The 20,788-nt window shown below is 42.3% G+C and overlaps 1 protein-coding gene across 18 annotated transcripts in view; it reads left to right on the forward strand.

The window, feature by feature from the left end:
- Nucleotides 1–15,185, forward strand: part of C2CD5 (C2 calcium dependent domain containing 5) — an 86,519-nt gene extending 71,334 nt beyond the window's left edge. For 9 of the 18 annotated variants that reach the window (XM_077935299.1, XM_077935298.1, XM_077935294.1 and 6 more), the window contains 7 exons: nucleotides 648–735; nucleotides 1,673–1,759; nucleotides 9,384–9,425; nucleotides 11,294–11,395; nucleotides 12,322–12,509; nucleotides 13,143–13,289; nucleotides 14,357–15,185. In XM_077935299.1, the coding sequence (XP_077791425.1) occupies nucleotides 648–735; nucleotides 1,673–1,759; nucleotides 9,384–9,425; nucleotides 11,294–11,395; nucleotides 12,322–12,509; nucleotides 13,143–13,289; nucleotides 14,357–14,500 (798 nt within the window). In that variant the 3' untranslated portion in view covers nucleotides 14,501–15,185. The remainder of the gene's footprint in view (nucleotides 1–647; nucleotides 736–1,672; nucleotides 1,760–9,383; nucleotides 9,426–11,293; nucleotides 11,396–12,321; nucleotides 12,510–13,142; nucleotides 13,290–14,356) is intronic. The other 9 variants (XM_028747399.2, XM_077935301.1, XM_077935300.1 and 6 more) reach the window with 3 other exon arrangements.
- The last annotated feature ends 5,603 nt before the right edge of the window (nucleotides 15,186–20,788 follow it).

Here is a 20,788-nt window from a genome sequence, read left to right on the forward strand (position 1 = left end):
ACCCATTGAGGGCCAGTGGAGATGCACTTCCCAACACCTCTTCAAGCCCAGTTGGCTCCTTCACCCTTGAGCATGCCATCTGCTGAGATCAGCAAGTGAAGATTTCCATTAACCACCAGTTAAGAAAAATGCCATAGTTAAGTTAAAAAGCAAAGAGTGAAGGTTTGCACGATGTGACTCCATATAGCTCCCCAAAGTGTAAGGTAAAGGGACCCCTGACCATTAGGTCCAGTTGTGACCGACTCTGGGGTTGCAGTGCTCATCTCGCTCTATAGGCGAGGGAGCCGGCATTTGTCCGCAGACAGCTTCCGGGTCATGTGGCCAGCATGACTAAGTTGCTTCTGGCGAACCAGAGCAGCACACGGAAACGCCGTTTACCTTCCCACCGGAGCGGTACCTATTTATCTACTTGCACTTTGACGTGCTTTCGAACTGCTAAGTTGGCAGGAGCAGGGACTGAGCAACAGGACCTCACCCCTTCGCGGGGATTCAAACTGCCAACCTTCTGATCGGCGTGTCCTAGGCTCTGTGGTTTAACCCACAGCGCCACCCGCGTCCCTTGCCCAAAGTGTAGATGGGGTTAATTTTAAACTTTGAAATAAAGTCTAAGGAATAAAAACCTGACAACATTATATTTACAATTGCAGGTCACTGTTACAGCAGTTGCAATAACATTTGACAAACACCAAGCTTTGCAAGCAGCTAAAACTCCTGCAGAAAAAACATTACAAAGAGGTAAACACATTGAGGAACTTAAAACTGTCAGCTCTTGCCTGTTATGTGTGCTATAATTGTTCATTGTCACTGCCATCTCAGGATGTCCATTCATTTAATTGGGCCTAAGTGGGTGTCATTAGGTGCAGCACTGCAGCCTAGACACCCTTTCCTAATGTTGCTGCAACATATTTCATCTTTACAATCATTACGGTTAAGCAGCTTTTATCATTCTCAGGTTTGCTTTTAACCACTTCTTGCAGGCTGTGGCATGTTTCATAAGCAAGTGAAACAAGCATACATTTATGCTGCTCACACACACACACACACACACACACACTGGGATGGTGATGATGCATGCAGATGCTGGGTGTGGATTGAAACTCTAATGTATTTAATTCCATGCCTTGATTAAGATTGATTAATTTAATTGTAGTGTGTGCAGTGGCTTACAGGGTGTGAGTCTGAGAGTAAACTGCATTAAAGTGCCCTGCGTTCATGCCTCTGGGGAATAGAATTAACATCAACTGAAGCAATACCTGTGGCTAACCTTAAGGCGTGATTTCTCAATTTAATTGGTGGTTTTTCCAGAAGGGCACAGGTCTTCAGGGCATATTTAGAAAGAAGCTGCTGGTACTACTTAATCAGTTAAATGAACTGTAGTTATTAGTGAACATCTCTTTGCTTTCCACTACAGTGGATTGCTAACAAAGTTGTCCTGTTAGCACAATGACTTCTGACTGTGCAGCAGGTCATCTTTTCTTCCCAGAGTAAATCCAGAATAGATTGGGGGAGCAGAAGAGAGGAAGAGGAAGTCCCATTGTGCAGACAATTTCATTGGATACAACCAAGGCTGTGGTTTTTTTTGTTTTGTTTGTGTAGGTTGGTATATGTGAATTTTGTAAAGAAGAAATAAAATAATGTTTTTGTGCCTTTCTTCTTCTGTTTTTGTTGCCAGCTTCTACAGACAATGAAGAACAACTACAGTTTCCCATGGAGCTTTCTTCTGATCCTCATGCTCCCCAGCAATTCTCGCCAGCAAAAGGTTGGTTAAAGAAAAAGGCCATATGCTTATCTTCTTGTGTTCCATCCACTTGCTCCTTTTTTGTTTGTCAACCGTAGAAGTAGCCCTGCTACGCAATGCAAGTTTTTTGTTTGCCAAAAAGACTTCATCCTCCGGATATGTGAGGAGAGCGAAACAAAATGTTCTTAATATGTCCGCTGTGCAGTCTCTTTTTAAGAACAGGGTGGCTGCTGCTGAAGAGGGAGCAAATGAACAGGAACAACTTGCGCTTCTTTTACTGCTCTTCTGATGCTGCTTTGAGCTGCTGCCAAACAGCCATTCTAGTCTAGAGACAGCTGCATTTCGGAAAAGTATGAGGTGGTTCATCTAACTACAAAATGTGCTCTGAAGCGATGGGTTTTGCTGAGTCTGAATCAAGTCTTTTTGGAATTTTAAGAATTGTAAATATTATAGATTATTTCTCTTGGAGAGGCAGATATAACCAACAATGAGCCGTGCCAGGTATTTTCCAAAGGAAAGGAAATGTTCCACCACCCTCATCCTAAATCAGGCTTCCTCAAACTCATCCCTCCAGATGTTTTTGGCCTACAACTCCCCTGATCCCTAGCTAGCAGGACCAGTGGTCAGGGATGATGGGAATTGTAGTCTCAAAACATCTGGAGGGCCGAGTTTGAGGAAGCCTGTCCTAAATCTTTATCCTAATGCAGAGGTGGTAGACTTCACAGCAGGGAGCCACAAAATGATTAATCCAAACTAGGGAGTATGTGATTTGGCATAAGTAAGTGCAGAGTAATGCTCGCTGGAATAAATATTCCAAATTTTGCATTAGACTGATGAGGTCTAAACAGGTAACTTCCTAGAAAAAAGAGATAATAGCATTACATTGGAAAGCTAATTTGAAATGCCGTCTCTTGTGAAAGTGTTTTGCTACTCAAGTCAACACAGCACATCTGCAAGGAGGTCAAAAGTATAACGCTATACATGTCTGCTGTGAAGCAAGTCCCAGTAATTTCAGTGGGCTTACTTCAAGGTAAGTGGGCATAGAATTGCAGCCCGAATCAACAAAGAGTCTTGTGATACATTAAAAGATGAACAGTTTTATCATGGTGTGTTTGTGGCAAGAGCCCACTTGGTTGGATATATGAGGTTCCATCCTGTTGAAAGGTTCAACAAATGAACTTCAAAGGGAGGCTCCAGCAGGAAAGTGCTGAATGAGAACTTAATCAGTTAATTTTATGTGAAGAAAATGTATTTTTGCTTATTAATTATTGTGGATAATAACATTTAGTCTGTTACAGATTTTAAATACTGTATTTGTTATGAATTTTAGTTGTATGGATTTTATTGTTGTAGCTTGCTTTGATAACTTTTTTTTGGTATAAAGCAACAAAATAATTTTCTCCATCTGGACTTGACTAGATCTGTTCTACCACAGTTAATTAATGCAGGATATATAGGATATGTGACCACCAATTTCTGCTCTTGTGAATGGTCGCTATGCTTTATGAAACAAGACTCATTTTGTTTTTACTACAACATCAGGAGTGTAATTAGGGAGTGTCCCAGAGACCCGAATCCCACAAGATGCCCAGAGTCTTCCAAAGTGCAATGCCCAAGAGACCACAGCCAACCACCATCCTAAATTTCCCAGAGACTCTTGTTATAATTTTAATATGTATATAAGCAATCCATAACTCAGAATAAGCCCTGACAGGTAAACTTTGCTTCCTGCCCCTTGGAATGTGAGCCTATATTTGCATGTACATACATTGCAAATTTGTGTCATAAGCCCCAAGTCTTTGAAGTACCTAACAATGCTCCTGTGCAACTGATTAACATGGCTATCCTCTGGAAACACTTATCCCTAAATTCAGTTTTAACAGATTATGCTAGGTCATTGCCAAGTGAGGTAATTACACAGTTAGTGTCTCAAGGAAGCTTCTGGAGCAACGCACTATTCACCACACAAATACTTCGACAAATCTATCCTGTTGCTGCGTTTCTGTTTACCAAACCACCCTCCTCTTCTTTCTACAAATCAGAATCTTCTGGAATTCCATGTCTTTCATTGTGTAAACTTAGCCTTCTTGCAGGGTTTCGCTGTTGTTAACTTATTTGGCTTATTCTTTTCCAAAGATTAGTAGGAGACCCTATTTGTAAAATAACTGCTGGCCAGTAGAGGGTAGTCTACTCCCTTGTCAGCAAACAGTGTGTTTAACATTAACCATGGATGGTCTGTGAAACGCAGCAAGCATTTATGTGAGATCATCAAGGTTCGTATCAACGCCTCCCATTCTCTAAAGAGAATTCTTTCTTTTGGAAAGATCTGTAGTTGATATATGATTCATAATTTACTTGAACTCCTGTGAGAACTTAATTATTAAGTTCATTTGCACTTCAGGCAAAATAATAGATCAACAAAGCAAACATTTATTACGTTCTCACTAAACCCCCAGAGTGCAGTGTTAATGTAATGGTGCTAAAGGGGTATATTCAGCTTACAAATAAAATTCCTGCCTGATCAGGTTCTGTTTTTTAAATTTCTATAACAAAAACACAGCTTGGACAATTGCCTGCCTGCCTTCCATAAGGTCTTGGAATATTGTTTTGCGTTACCATAATACTTAGGTCCTGTTTTTTCTCTGCGTTTTGACTAACAGCCTGCTGCCCTCCTTGCTTTCTCCCAGCAGCTTTGAGACAAACTTACATCATTACAAAAGGATCAGGGAGCTTCTGCATACAAATAAGCATGTTGTCGCCTAGTTAAAGCATTATGTTCTGCATGTAGTAAAGTATGCAGGGAAGAAGGCTAGTGTGCATAAGCCCTGTTACACATTTCTGCTATATTCTTGGGGAAAAGTAGCATGTGAACAGGCCCTGTATCTCTAAAACAGAGAGACCTTAACCTGAGTAATGCTGTTGAAGTTGCACTATGTACATTGTGGGTTCATGAAGGCTTCAGCCTGAATTTGTTACCACTTTTCGGAAAGCAGGAAGCATTGCACTCCCAATTAATCTGGCAAGTGAGATTGATTCACAACTGCAGGCATGTAGTCTTTATATGTACACATACACACAGGCAACACATATGCACCTTCATAAAAGTGCAGACATTCCTTTATTCTTATTGTTGCACAAAAAAACCCCACCCCAGGAAGCAAAAACTGGGACAACAGAAAATTCTTTTTTCACCTTTACTTTTCACACAGATGCACACATGACTTTTCTCTAGAGTTGCATGCACACAGCAAGTATTGCTGTGGTGCGTTGACACTAGCTAAGTAGCTAAGTAGATCTCCTTAAAGGGGAGATCGATGGACGTCCGGAGGCGACATGGGGCCATGATGGACTTTGTTTCCCTGGCAGTATCCCAACAGGCATGTCTAGGAAATCTATAGTCCAATAACACCTGATGTGTGTTTAGTATGGCCCCTCTCCATCACATTTTTGTCCTAGGGTATTTCCTAGCTTCCTTCAAAGCCCCACACCTAGCACTGTTTCATACACAATTTAAATGTATCCTTAAAAATGCAAAGTGTTTATATGACAAATTTGTGTTTACAAGCACATACATCGTACGTGCACAATCAGACAGCAAGGACTGGTTATAGCTCCCTTAGTGTCAGTCTTTGCTTTGCTGCTGTCATGTGGATAAAATGAGCCCTAGCTGACATAACCCATGTTGATGGTGCTGGTCTAGTGTATAGCTGCACTAATAAAGAGTTGCCAAGGGCACACATGCAAAATAGGAGAAATTTATTCTCCTGGCTTAAGATTCTCCAGCCTGGGCTGAAACATAACCTTTTTATGGTTGACAGAAGTGCAGATTAAGTTAGTGAAATATTGTAGTTAAACCATGTTCCTCCATAAAGAACTGACATGATTTACATTGATTTGTAGAAATTACTTCAACCGTGGTGAGGTAACCAGTGGCCCACGGGTCAGATTCAATCCACCAGCCTGCCGAGTTGTCTATGGCTGTCTAAAAGTGACAGTCAGAGCACTGCCTCTGGCAACAGCTGCTTTCAGCATAGGCAGAGGAGAAGGTGGGCAGCTCTTTGAAAGCATCAGAGGAGATTGGGAAACCATTTGTCTCTCCTGCTTTTGATATCCTGCCTACCTCCCTCTTCAGAAACTGCTCACAGCAGTGGTTTCTAATGTCTTTTGTCTACTGTTGGGAAAAGCGAGGGATGAGGGAGGCTGGCTTTATTGGGATCCACTGCCTCAAGGCAGCTGATGCTCCATAAATGAACATAGGGAGAGGTTGCCACAAGGTGCCTAGCTGCACCGACTGGTGGTTTGAGCCCTCCAGGTGGTTGGCCATGGGGGGATGTGGCTCTCAGGCAAAAATTGCTTCACTGACACTTGATTTTAACTGTAGTAACGGATTGTGTGGGACGCGGGTGGCGCTGTGGGTTAAAGCCTCAGCGCCTAGGACTTGTCGATCGAAAGGTCGGCGGTTCGAATCCCCGCGGCGGGGTGCGCTCCTGTCGCTCGGTCCCAGCGCCTGCCAACCTAGCAGTTTGAAAGCACCCCCGGGTGCAAGTAGATAAATAGGGACCGCTTACTAGCGGGAAGGTAAACGGCGTTCCGTGTGCTGCGCTGGCTCGCCAGATGCAGCTTGTCACGCTGGCCACGTGACCCGGAAGTGTCTGCGGACAGCGCTGGCCCCCGGCCTATAGAGTGAGATGGGCGCACAACCCTAGAGTCTGCCAAGACTGGCCCGTATGGGCAGGGGTACCTTTACCTTTAACAGATTGTGTTGCATTGATCCTATAGTAATCAAACCAGATTTTCTTTAGCAGAGCAGCATTTGAACACCTGGAAAAGCTTGTTAGATAGCCAGCACCCAATGACAAGAATATACATAAAATATAAAGAGATATTTTAAAATGCTGCTTACATAATGACTAGGGAGCGTTTTTTTTATTCAGAGTGAATATAAATGTTTCTCAGTAGAGAACTGTATACAATCATATGAAATGAATCGGATGAAATATTCATGTAGCTTAATGTCTGTAACCTATATGAAGCCCTCGTTCTGGGGGTTGTTGCCTCCGTTTGCTTTAAGGTGCTCTTTGCAAAATCAGCACCTTGGAGAGCAGAATAAGGCTGTTAGTCTGGGCCTGGAGACATCCTTTCATTTGGGTGTGCATGTATGTGCTGAAAATAGTTTATTACAGCCATGGTTGCCTGTGCTATGTGTATGATTCCCCCACAGTCAGCTATGGCAAACCAGAGCAGTTCATAAACCTGCAAAACTTGCTTGATCAGAGACAACCATGGCACCAAAGAACTAACAAACAGCAACACACAAAAACAAAACTTGCCATCTGTCTTCAGTCTGATTTTGCTTAGTGGAAGCCTTTATACAGGGTTTACAAATCTGATGAGAGAAACTTGTGGCTTTTTCATGCTAGAACAGATGTCAGCATATGATATGTCAGTGAGTAAGTTCCAGAAGTTTTGTGAGGTTCAGACTTGCAGCTGATTGTTCTTTTATTACAAACATATACTTCTTTGGCAATTTTCCAGTTTCTTCTTTGCATGCTTACTTGAGGACCATTAACAAAATTTCAGTTCTTTCTTGTGTACCTTGGTCATTCCTGTTTCATGCTTCTAGGGTGCTGTAGTCTATACTATTATGGGTTAGTTTGTGTGGGATGAATATGTGGCAGATCATGGGTTAAGCCAGGGAGTTCAAATGTAGTCACCTTTTGGATTCCTATCAATCTTGTTGCCCTGTGAACTGATAGACCAACTTACAGATGTCTGCACCCTGGTGAAAAGTTCTGAAAATAAGAGAGCTCATCTGAAAATAATTATGATGAGCTCTCTTAAATATTATGAAGGTAAACACAAGCTTCCGGGATTAGAATTTATTTCATTTGAACAAGACATAACTAATTTTGGGTCTGTTGGACTCAGAAAAAGAAAGAATGTGGTATAGAAATGATTACAATGCAAAAGATAATTGGATACATGCCAGTCAGGGCACATGCCTCCATTGCTAGAAACAGTTGAGGTAGGCTTTTTTTTAAAATGTTCTATTGTTAGCCTGCAATTCTTACAGAAGAGCTTGAGTAATAAATTACTTGGCTAAAAATGAGTACACCCCATGCTAGGCTTCTAAAAACAAGACTCAATCAAAGGGACCTGACTGAGGACAAAACAGAACAATAAAGATCATGTTTGAAAGAGAAGAGGAAATGCATAGGAAAGAAACCGTTCAGCAGATTTGAACCATGTGATGAAACTGCAGGGTATGAAACAATGACGGTGGTGATGAGGGCTTAGAATTGGGCACCCTGCTTGGAGTGGCACTTTTAGTGGAAAGTGGAGAGTTATAGCAGAGTCAGGATTCAGTAATAGGAAGATTCATACGGGAAGAAGAGAAGCCTAGAAGCTATGAAGGGGGAGCATTAGGTAGCAGTGCAGGACATAAAAGTCCCTTACCCCACGAAGAAAGGCAGATACAATATAGATATAGAGAAATAGATTGTTTCTTAGGAATCCCAGATTCTGCTCACAAAAGTCCAGGGATTATCAGCAGCCTTGCATTTGTGATTATATATTAAAGCTTCCGTTCTGTAATTATAGCATGCACTTATGGTAGAGTTCACAGAGGTAATTTGGCTCCCAACATTTGGGATACTTAGAAAGAGAAGAGTTCTGCATGCTCAGCTTCCGCTTTAAGTTCTGAGAGGTAAAAAGCATTCCTTGTGATCTTTCGCTGACAAAAATTTTGTGAGAGAAACTCACAAATGTTAATATTTATCATGTACAATTTTTAAAAGGTTACACACCTTATAAATTTAATCTGTGTCAAAAACTTGTACTAGCTGTTAAAATTTCCCCACCAATTAGTGGGGTCAATTTTACATACTGTAGTTGCAACAAATATTTTCCCTTCTCTCCCTCTCTCTCTCTCTCTCTCTCTCTCTCTCTCTCTCTCTTTCTTTCTTTCTTTCTTTCTTTCTTCTGTTGGGCTCAGTCTTGGGTTCTGCAGGGGAGCAAAATGGCGAAGTCAGATATTTAGACTTCGTTCTTTCCAAGATTAGTCTCTGCTTTTATAACTTACATGCATAAGTGCATCATTCTATCGTTTATTCTGTTTCTATTCTGTGATTATCAATCTTTGCTCCCTCTGCTTTTTCAGTTTAGCTGCCTATTCCATCAATGTTAATCCTCCATGTTAGGTTAAGCATTAACCCTTATTCTTGCATCGCCATTCTATACATTTAGGTTCTATGGAGTGTAGGCAGTAAATGTAGTAACTTCGCAGACTACGTGCTTCTTTTTTTAGTAGTTGTAGTTCAGATTTGCAATCCCTTGCTATTTTTAAACAGAGAGCCTTCTAAGTATGGAAGGCCATAGAACTAGAAGAGAATCTTTTTAAGGTGATATCCAAAGACGCTTTGCCAAGAAAAGTCAGTCCCTCTTGAATGTAGTACAAAGTTTACTGTATTCTGTTGTGAACAATAGGTTGTGCAAAGTTAATGTTGTGTGAAATAAAACCAGAAAACACAACACAGGGATTTCTCTAGCAGATTACTCACTTTAAAATTGACATGAAATAAAAATCTGTATTAATATAGTTAATGTTTCTTATGTCATATCAGTGGAATTCATTTTGTCTTATTAGAGGACCTGGAGAATGCAAGTTCCCACACAGCTGTCCAAAGAGGTGAGTTTCCTTGATTTAGCTATAAGCCAGAACAGGGGATGCATTCCTGGCTCTGTTGGGGGTACACTTGGGATGTGGCTTCAAGCATTCAGGAAGTATGTACCAGTTGCCTTGGAAAGCACGCTCTGATGTGGCTTATTGATATCTGAATATGCTCATCAAAGTATTTTTATATACATTAGGGATAGCTAGAATTAGAAGTGACGGGTAGTCTTATATTGTCGCTTTGTCGTCCAGAACAATTTTCATAATAACTGGTTGTTCAGTTCTTCATCTTCCTTTAATGTTATATTGAATTCCTCAGTTGCTGTTTTTTTACGGAGGACTGGAAGGGGATGGAACTAAAGATCAGTTAATACATAAACAATGCATGCTGCTGTGGAATTCTTGATACCAGTCTTGGTGCCTCCCTAGGAATACTCAGTAATCTTGGGGGGGGGGGGGAGACACCAAACCTTCAATTTTCACTGCGAGGGTAACGATCTTGAAAAGGAAGAGGTGTTTCAACAGCACAAACAGGGGCTTACGTGCAGTATATTTTATCTTTATTTCCTGCTTATCAGGAGGAGTTCTGTGATTTTTAAATTAAAGCTGAAAACAATTGCTGAACTTTTGGTCTAGTGAGCTGGTCCAGGAAGCTCATAAGCTTGGGTTTAAGAGTTTGAGTGGCCATGCAAGGCACCCCAGGTGTTGGATTCAAAACATCAAAGTTGTTGCCAAAAGGGTGCAAATACTTTTCATTTATTTGTTTAAAAGATTTGTCTGGTATGGATACTGTCGAGGGTGAGGTGTGATATCCTAAGGACATTATATGGGAGTTCCCTCATTCATGCAGCCCTGTGCCAGTTATTTTGTTTATTATAGTGAAAATATCCTTTATATTTAAAAATATGTGCTCAGAGCTGAATGGCTCTGTCCCATTTGACTACTGTTTGCACCTGAATTCACAACATCAGGTTACCTGGGTATTTCACACCACTTACACCTGTCCAGTACAGATCATTTCATGATGTATTCATTAACTAAACATATCACAACACTGATCACTTCACACTGGTTCAGACAGTCAGCAGACCCCATTCAAACTGCAGCCAGCAAGCACTCACCCAGCAGGGATCACATTGAAGAGAGAGCTGTACGAAACAGCATGTGGGGACCATGTACACTGGTGCCATGATTTGTACAGTCACAGTGATCCTCCAGATCAATTCGTTCTTGCAAATTGCGGCAACTGTGTGAATCTGTTCATGTGATCTCTGCTTCCTTGCAGTCCCTGCTGGTGGCCCTGCAGACTCCCATAGGCAGTTTGTGTGGGACCTGTCTAGTCTCTGCTCTGGACCAGTGCCTGAAATTGGTGTATCTGGGAAGTGGAAGGTACTTGTGCAGTATCTTCCTGCTGATCGTCATACAGCAGAAGGCTCAATTTGTGCTGCCTTGTAAAAGCCTCCATAGTGATCCCAAGCACTGTAACTTTCAGAAATGTTGGACATAATTTGCAGAATCATCAGAGTTGCCAAAAGGGCGTCTCTTGAAGCACTGTCAAGCACTCTGAAAGCACTGTTACAGAAAACTGCAAGGCAGTCTTACGGCAGCAGGTACTCTTTTGAATTCACTGCTGCAGAAATGGATAAAACAAGTTATGTATGCATTTTCGTAGGGATGATGTCTCTAGATGTTCATACTACGTAGGTGAATCATGTCCTACCGGTAATGTCCAAGCAGAGGCAAGCACTGTGTTTTCTTGGAAAACCACTTATTCTTGGATGCAGATAATTGATTCATCAGAAGGAGCACTGCAATGGGCAAAGGGGCATCACCCATATTTTTTTCCTTTGTTTTTCCTTTTGTTTTTCTGTCTGTGTTTCCAGCAACATCAGTTGATTACAGTTCCTTTGCAGACAGATGCAACAGCTGGATAGAATTCATTAAACTGAAAGCTCAGACCATAAGGCGTGGATCAATTAAGACAAGTAGGCGGTCATTTCTACCACATTCTGATCATTGGAAGCGTAGTTCTGATCTTTCAGTGGCAAACGGTGGAGCTTCCTACCCAGTAGTGGCATTGCAAAATCAGTGTCCGAGTGTGAAAGCTGCAGACACACAGCGTCTGTTTTTGAAAACATTAATGCCAGGTTGATTTTGGAGCACATTGTTCTGTGCTCCAAAAGTAAACTGCCAGTAAATATATAGGTGATAAATAGGCTTGTGAATTGTACAACTAAAAGGTATACATACAGTGTGACAGAAAGTGTATGTATACATCAGTGAAATTCTTCAGACTATGCAAGGATCACCTGCATGATATTTGTGGCAGCAATCACTGAATTACAAAGTGGTGAGTTTTTAATTTTTGTTTAAGTAGTTCAATGGCTGCAGGTATGACTTTTGCTTTAGTTACCCAAGATGAAGATTTACCTGGAAGCTGACAGCAATGAAGATTTTGTCCAAAATTTGAAAAATGCTGGACTGGAGAAACGTGTCAACTTTCACACTCTTTCCTGTAGACTTTTTGTCGTTCCCTCTAGCAGAAATTTTTACCAAATCGTGATACCTTTCCCAACCACTCCCTCCCTCCCTCCGCACTACCTGTGTCTTCACTTTTTAACTGATCATTTGTATGTGCAGCTGCTGGCCTCAGTGTTTTCTTTTGCAGGAATGCTACTCTTCTTCCAAAATTAAATCCCATTCAAGCTTTTTGTCTCTCGTTTGCATGTGCTGCATGGTTATTTCTTTTCTATGGCTGAGCATCACGGGCAGCTGAATGTTGTCACCAAGCTATGTGGAAACCATGAAGAAGGCTTAAATCTGTTGGAGCTACCGATGCAACTGTCCATATATTGAGTAGTTATTCTCTGTCTGTCTTCCTTCTTTCCTTCCTCCCTTCTGCCATTTGTAGCCATTTCATTCGACAAGCCAAGTCCATTGACAGAAGGACAATCCCGTCGTTCTGGCTCGTCCGGCATGAGTTCCACTGTGCCAGTTGTTAAGATGACACCTCTTTCTTTCATCGCTGGGGCAAAAATAACCAAATACCTTGGAATAATCAACATGTTTTTTATACGAGAAACCACTTCTTTGCGTGAGGTAAGCTGCACTGGAGTTTGCATTTCTCTCATGGCTAACATGAGGTTTTAGTTATGCTGGGTGCAAGAGATGCAGCAATTCAGAATTAACAGAAAAATAGAGGGCATAAGTCTTGCTTGAGCAGATTCCAGATTATCGTATCTCCATATACCTTCACTATAAGTAAAATCCAATGCACAGTTGAATTTTGTGCTCTTTTTAGCAGATTAACCCAGCCCTTGATTGTGTGTTTGCAGAAAAGATCCCCAGTGTAGCTCTGCTAGATAATTTGAAAAATATGCAGATATGCTATTATAAGGCAACAATAACAGCAAACGTTTTGGGAGCCTAAGCAAATTGTCACACAGTCCCATCTGTTCCTCGTATGGTTTTGAATGCTGTTTGTGGTTTTTCATTGCTTTTTTGCTGATAAATCAGACTGTTTACTTGGAGGTTTGAAGTAGTAGTTCTCAAAGTATGTGTTAACTCTGAATGATGCTTTAGAAGGCTGAGAAAAACGACACAACTCTTTTGGAACAACTGTTGATTAGTTTTCACTTCTTTAGAATAAATTTGGAAGTAAAGAACAGTAAGTGCTGGGGATGGTTTTACTAGTGCCTTTCCACTAAAATGTGTGTTGGTATGTTTTTATAGGAGGGCGGTGTAAGCGGTTTTCTTCATGCATTCATTGCTGAGGTCTTTGCAATGGTAAGGGCTCACGTGGCAGCTCTCGGGGGAAATGCCGTTGTCTCTTACATCATGAAGCAGTGCGTGTTCATGGAGAATCCAAACAAAAATCAGGTAAATGGTGCTTGAAGAGAACACTGTATGTCTGCACATAAACAGTCAGGGACTAGAGAAGCCTGACAGCATTCGCAATGTACTGGCATCCAGGCAAGGTTCTCCTAACTAATCAGTTAAGAACTCCTGCTAAGAAAACAACCTACCTGTTAATCACACCATGTCAAGTGATTGACGGGTGGGTTATCCCACTCACCTGTCAAAAGTTGGCACTCGAGAGTGGGGGCAGATAACAGTCTGGCTCACAAGTCCAAAAGGGTCCCCCGCCCCTTCTCTAAAGGGTTTGTGACGGCCCCTAGGCCTTAAAATAAAGCCATTAGACTTTTCATTTGTTTGTAGCTACTGGAATTCTTGGCTAATAAACATGGCTGCATGATTTGGCTCCTTTTGTGTGTGAAGTCACAGGGAATAGAGGACTGCATTTTTCAAGAAACTTCACAGTTTTGGTAAAATATATATATAACATTCCCACTTTTTAAGGTCAGGAGTCTTAAATCCCGATAAAAAAGGAACAACTGCATTTATTGCACTGGGCTCCAAAGGCCTTTTGAACAATGTGTACCATTCCAAAAAGGACGTTGGCGAATTGTCAATTTGTAGCTTTCTGCTGTGTCAGCTTTCAGAGAATTTGAAAGGGAAACACATGAAAAGTGAGGCTGAAAAGGATGAGCATCCTTAGCTTGGAGAAAAACAAATGTTTATTTGTTGGGGCTGTTAGGGAGGTCCCTATATTCACAAAATGAGCTGGTGTAGGTGGAGAGGAAATAATTATTTACTCAGGCCATTTCACACAGAAACCATCTGTGTGATCAGAAGCCTCTGAATCTCTAGTACTACTAGTTTTGGCCTCTGCTGTAACCATCTGCAGAAAGCTCCTTCTCTGTGAGCGTTGCTGCAGCTGCTCATCTGTAAACTTTTTGTCAGCACTTGGCTGCTTCTGGCAGCAGAGAGGTACCTTGTCCGGTAGCAGGAATTTATGTGCACATTTCAAAGTTCTGTGTAAACAATAAGGTTCTGTTTAAAATCCAGAAGATATATAACTGGATGCCCGCTTTCTGTCTTTGCAGGCACAGTGCCTAATAAACGTCAGCGGAGATGCAGTAATCTTTATACGTGAATCGGAATTGGAAGGAGCAGCAAACCAGCTCTCCACAAATGGCTCTCAACCTACCAATTCAAAAGATGCCGTAAGTTACAACATGAAGAAGTGAAATTATACCTCGAGGTTATCTTCAAAGTGTCAGATGCCATGGCTTTCATTTGTTTCTTTTCAATCAGCAACACTCCTTATATTAAGGACTGCTCCATTTTGAGGCAATCATAGATACTGTCCATCAGATTTCGTAAGAGCCCCTGTGCACACAAAAGAACATCTGTCTAAAGGAAGAACTGAAAATAGCAGATGTTCATCAGAACTGAAGTCATCAGGATATCGCCCTGTATATTATAGGGCCAGAACAAAAAAAATCTTACTTGGAAGCTATCAGAAACAAATGTTACTCATTCTCAGAGGGAGGAAGAGAGGATTTATATTACAACTGGAATATAGCTGAGAAATTCAAATCTCTCCATGTGTTTTGAGAAAGGAAAAGCTGGTTCCAACAGCACTGCCAAATACGCAACATGCAAAGTAAACATAGCTTTTGGAACTAGTGACAATCATCGCCCACCTGAACTGGACAGACTGGATGTAGCTGCATGTTAAAATATGTTTTTTCATGTTTGTGAACTATTGAATATTTTTCTATTGTACATTTTTTAATTTTAATTTGCTAAATAGAATTATGATAAAATAACTGGTGCAGATAACTATTGACATTTTATGTTATTGGAACAATAGCGGTAGATGAAAATCTGCTATCTGAAGTCTGTGAAATCCTAGCTGCGTCTGAAGAGGAAATCAGGGCTTTGGATTTCACAGGTTGTAAATACAAGGAAACTTGGAGAAAGAGCAGTATTCTAGAAAGGCCACCACTCACAGATGGTGTTAAATATGGTACCTAGGAAGATGAGGATTGCTGCAGTAAACAGAGGATTAGACACACCCAGAGGGATTTGATAGAATATAACAATCCATAGATCTGAGAAACTGCTATTAACAGATGCGATCCTAGTCACTTGCATGCATGGATAGGGGAGATAAATGCATGCTAAGGCATGAAATATGTTTTGAAAGTTTCTGTGGCAGCAATCACTTGGCTGAACAGGCATGCCACTTTTATTAAAACTGGCTTGCCTCTTCAACTGATGAGTAGCTGTAGGAAAAGCTTTGAAAACCTGTGGATGCACTTCTTCCCTCACTCATGGCCATATAGGAGCCCAGCTGAAGTGTTTTTGATGGCCTCCAGTGTGGAACTTGAAGAAAAGATGTAAACTTGAATGTAAATAGATGGCATTTTGCTAGATCTAGGTCCAGAAATTATCTATTATTTGTCCAATTCAGAGATTCCATTGTAAATGAGAATGATGAAAATCACATTCCTATTTGCATAATAAAGCTTCTTTCTTAAAAAAAAAAGATAATCCTGATTTGCTGTTTGGGAGAGGTGGTGAGGAGGTAAGCATGCAACGATTTTTGGGTGGGTTATATCAGTTGTATATTTTGCATTAGTCATGCTCAGAGAATACCCACTGAAAATAATGAATTCAGGCCCCTTAATTACAATGGGTCTATAACTACATCTCTCAGTATCTATTGGCTTTGTTGTAGAAATAGCTAGAAGCAATTGTGGAACACAATCCTTGGAGCTGCTTTGCAGAGATACGTTGAGGACATACTGACTGCTAGATTCTCACAGGTTGTAGAAGGTAACTAACAGGTGCACTGACAGAAAATTTAAATGAGGGCCCCCCCCCCTCAATGTTGTGTGAGTGACGTCCAGCAAGTAGGGTCTCAGCTGGCATACTAGATGGAGTTGGTGACTTCTTGAAAGCTGACACAGAGGCAGTTTTCTTGATTCTTTTATCTTAATTCATTTCTAACTCCTAAAAATGGATGTTGTGTACTGTTGTCACACCACCTGCCTAACTTATTTTTTCAATCGCTGAAGTTCTGCCAGCAAATAGAGGAAATAGCCTGACAGATGAAAGCTATTTTTCATTCTAGTCCTATGGGAACCCCCGGTCCATTTAGTTAACACATTGTTTTCTTTGCTTTAACATCCACCATACTTGTCAGTAAATTTTTACCAGCCTGTGTTAGATAACATACAAAAACGGGAATGGTGACCTCCATCTCCACTGGTTGCTGTGGGGAAATGAATGCTCAACCGAAGGCACAGGCTGTTCTTCTTAACCTCCTGGCAAGGAAGTGCCAAGTACTGGGGGCTGGTCTCTGTTGGGACTGATAGGGAAAGAAGGCAGAGGGGCCAACAGTAGCTGGAGCCAGAGCTAATGGCAGAATACTTGAGACTTAATTATTGTGGTCTGCATCCAATACCGGCTTTGCACTGGCAGAAAACACTTCCTTTCACCTAGTTGTCACCAGTCCCTTCTACCCACTTCAGCTTCCCTTGTCTCCTCTGAAAAGATTAGTAAAAATAAGAAAAAGGTAAAGGACTCCTGACAGTTATGTCCAGTCGCGAACGACTCTGGGGTTGTGACGCTCATCTCGCTTTACTGGCCGAGGGAGCCGGCGTACAGCTTCCGGGTCATGTGGCCAGCATGACTAAGCCGCTTCTGGCAAAACTAGAGCAGCGTATGGAAACGCCGTTTACCTTCCCACTGGAGCGGTACCTATTTATCTACTTGCACTTTGACATGCTTTCAAACTGCTAGGTTGGCAGGAGCTGGGACCGAGCAATGGGAGCTCACCCTCTCGCAGGGATTCGAACCACCGACCTTCTGATCGGCAAGCCCTTGGCTCAGTGGTTTAGACCACAGGGCCACCCGCGTCCTGGAAAGATTAGAGGAACCTCCAAAACATATTCAGATATGTTACAGAGGGTGGTAGGGAAGGGATGGTCACCAGTATATAGGGCAGGGATATGGAAACCCATTGCCCTTCAGGCCTCTCTGTCTGGCCCTTGGGACATTCTCCGGGCCTGCTTAGCCACGCCTCTCACTTTGTATCCTCCTTGACTGTTTTTGCCTGACTGGAACCTGTCCTTGAACTCTGATGATGTCTTCCGCTTGCCTGGACGGAAGGTGGAGAGGGGTGTTTGGTTGCAAAGAAACTTAGCCTTATAGGTAAAATTCATCTTTATGGCTCTCAGCACTTTTGGCTCTGGCCCTGTCCATGTGGCCCCTGAAAGGCCCAGAAGGGAATGTGGCCCTTGATCTGATAAAGGTGTCCCATCCCCCAATGTAGGGGGATAGTGCTTTCCACTAGTGCAAAGCAACTATTGGATAACCCTGTAACTTCTGAAGACAGTGGTTTTCCTTGTTCTTACAACTGTGTGTTGGCTAAATACATGCTCTCTCTTCAAGCCTTTAGCAGCAGTGTGAGGGAGAGGGAGAGGACTGTGATAGGCAGATTGACGATAAGAGTGATGCATGCGGTTGTGAACTTTTAAGAGAACACACCTTTTAAAGGAGATTCTGAAGCTTGTCAAAGATTTCTTATGCCTAAAGGCACAACTGCTGCTAGAGAGTTGCTGCTGCTGTTGTTTTAATACAGAACCCTGGTTACAAAAACAAAAGCACAATGTTAAAAGCAGTTTCATAAAACAACTTACAATCACAAAAAGAAGGTGGGACTGTATAAGGTGACTGTAGAGACATAGGCAGTATTTTAGATATTTGGGGCCTAAGTCATTCAGGGCTTCAAACTGTAACATGAGCACCTTGAATTGGGCCAAGAAATGAATTCTCAAGCCTCTGTGTTTTGGAACAATTGCAGCAGGAAGAGTAGCAGCAGTATATAAGTATTTATAATGCTGCACATGACACTTTACAAAGAACAAGTGTCTAGCCCAAAGGGCTTACAAAATCTATATAAAAAAATAAAAATAAGATGGAAACAATAGAAGATGTAGGGGAGAAAGGCTGAGTCTTCACAATCATTTAATCTTTTAGTTACGGTTGTATTGGTTTTTCAGAATAGTTTTTTGAAATGGTAATGAAAATCCCTTCTTGTATGCTCAACTTGATTTAAAACCTCATTGAACATGCTACTCATTCCCTTAGGATCCCAGTGGGACACACTTGCATCTGCTAAAGCAAGCAAAGAAATAAATCGTTCTCATATTTACTGGAAGCAGCTTTTAAACATGCAAGATCATCACTTTGTGGAAGACGGCTTTCCAAACCTGATAGACTTCACGTGTAGGCTGCCAAAGTGGTCAGATATCGGGTCAAAGAGGGGAATGGGCAGATTTTGCTCAGACTATATGGTACAACCCAGGTTCACCCACTTTCTCACTATATGAGATCCAGCACCTTGCAGTCCTGCCTATAATGCACATCAGGTTCCCTTCATGACACTTGAACAGGAGGTAATTTCTGAGAGCAGAAGTATGTGTTCCTTCTACCAAAAATTAACAGCCGCCATAAATGTTGCCTGCCTTTCAAAATGTATGTTATGATTTATGGAGGGATCTGTTGGTGTTTATTTTCCCGGTAAACGTATGTTGTCTGTTAAACGTTTTAACACTGCCATCTGGTCTAATTAATGACTTACAATAGTTGCCTCCTCTAAACATGAGCACTACCATGTTGCAAAACATTTGTCGTTGCGCTTGTAGTGAGACAAGGTAGGTTCTCATCTTCTGATGATCAAAGAGCTTGTCTGAACAGCGGCTCCCCTTAGGATGTTGGGGCGAGCAGTAGTCTAACAACATCTGGAAGGCCACAGGTTCCCCATCCCAGGCTTAGCCCAATCTAGACCACTCCTTGTCGTAGGAACATAGTAAGCCTTATTACAGTGATGCCATTGGTCCATTGACTGGCAGCAGCTCTCCTGAATCCCGCCATCCTTTCTGGAGATGGTGGGGATTGAACCTGAGGCCTTCTGCAATGCAAACCATGTGCTCTGTCTGGGTTATGACTCCCTTCACATTATCTGTTGTTGGCATCCATCTGTCTTGAGAGACAATGGCGTTTGCCTTCAGGGGTGAAGTCAAAACACTGTATTAGCAGCACTGAAGTGACCTCCCCAGGGTGCAAGCCTGGGCAGTGTATATGTAGGTCCTGGGCTGCCCAGTCGACAAGACCTCTCTCTTGACCTCGCTGATGTGGTCCAAAGGAAAGCAGAGCAAGATGTTTGGCACTGGCTTGGCTGCAGGAGTTGCCGGAAGGAGGCATACAAGGTTCCATCCAGCCATCTCAGGGACTCCACTCCACTCTGGATTTGCGTAGGGCTTACTCCTGAGCCTTTTCTTCTCTGGAAGATATATCCTGAAAGGCAGCGGAGGTTTAGGATAAGAGTTTTCCTTCTCCTAAATAGGCTACCTTCCCAGGTTGATGAGCCCCATCTGCCCTTCACTTCCCTCTAGGGTTGAATCATTGGGAGCCCACATGAAATAAAACAGAACATCTTAGAAGTATGAACCATAAGGATGAAGCACATTTTAAAGGACAAGGTAAAGGACAAGATGGCGCTTCCCATTCCATGTACCAAGAACTGATCCAACTAGCACCTGAATCTCACTTAGGCACTGGCAGTGTTCTCCACCACACCTATGGACAGCAGGCAGTTGACAGCAACTACCCAAATGAATGGTGTCTCCCCGGAGCATGGGAGGTCTCCTGGAGATACCTCCATACTTAGATGTGACAGCCACTTTGGGCAGGCCAGGACACATGCCACACACACACAGACCTGCTCACTTCCAAAATGATAGGCCCTCAAACCCTGAGTTGGCTATTAGATGGAGCAAGCGGGACCTTCAGCATAAAGTTGCAATGAATTCTCATGTTCCTCAGTGTTTCCGTTCAGCCATTTCTGTTCAGGATTCTCCCTAGCCCAGTTCCTCAGTTTACCTTTTCATCTGGCGCCTATGACTACTGAGCATGCTGAGGTAGGAATACAGGAACCTACCTTGTGCTGCACCACGACCTGCAATTGCTCACCAGGGTTTCAGGATCTTGCCCAATTCCACGTTGAGATTGAACCTGGGACCTTCTGCATGTGAGACAGATGCTCTGCTGCTAAACTATGTACAGTGGTACCTCGGGTTACGGACGCTTCAGGTTACAGGTGCTTCAGGTTACAGACTCCGCTAACCCAAAAATAGTACCTCGGGTTAAGAACTTTGCTTCAGGATGGGAACAGAAACAGTGTGGCGGCGGCGTGGCGGCAGCGGGAGGCCCCATTAGCTAAAGTGATGTCTCAGGTTAAGATTAGTTTCAGGTTAAGAACGGACCTCCGGAACAAATTAAATTCTTAACCCGAGGTACCACTGTAGATGTTTTTGTACCTCTGGGAACCCCAGTGTTTCTGAGCCATCCTATTTTGGCTCCATTTCTATTTTCACATACCATAGAGTTGGATGGGACCACAAGGGACATCTAGTCCAGCCCCATGCAATGCAGCAATCTCAACTGAACTGAGCTGTTCA

This window comes from Podarcis muralis, chromosome 10, assembly GCF_964188315.1.
Source record: "Podarcis muralis chromosome 10, rPodMur119.hap1.1, whole genome shotgun sequence".
Classification (NCBI taxonomy): domain Eukaryota; kingdom Metazoa; phylum Chordata; class Lepidosauria; order Squamata; family Lacertidae; genus Podarcis; species Podarcis muralis.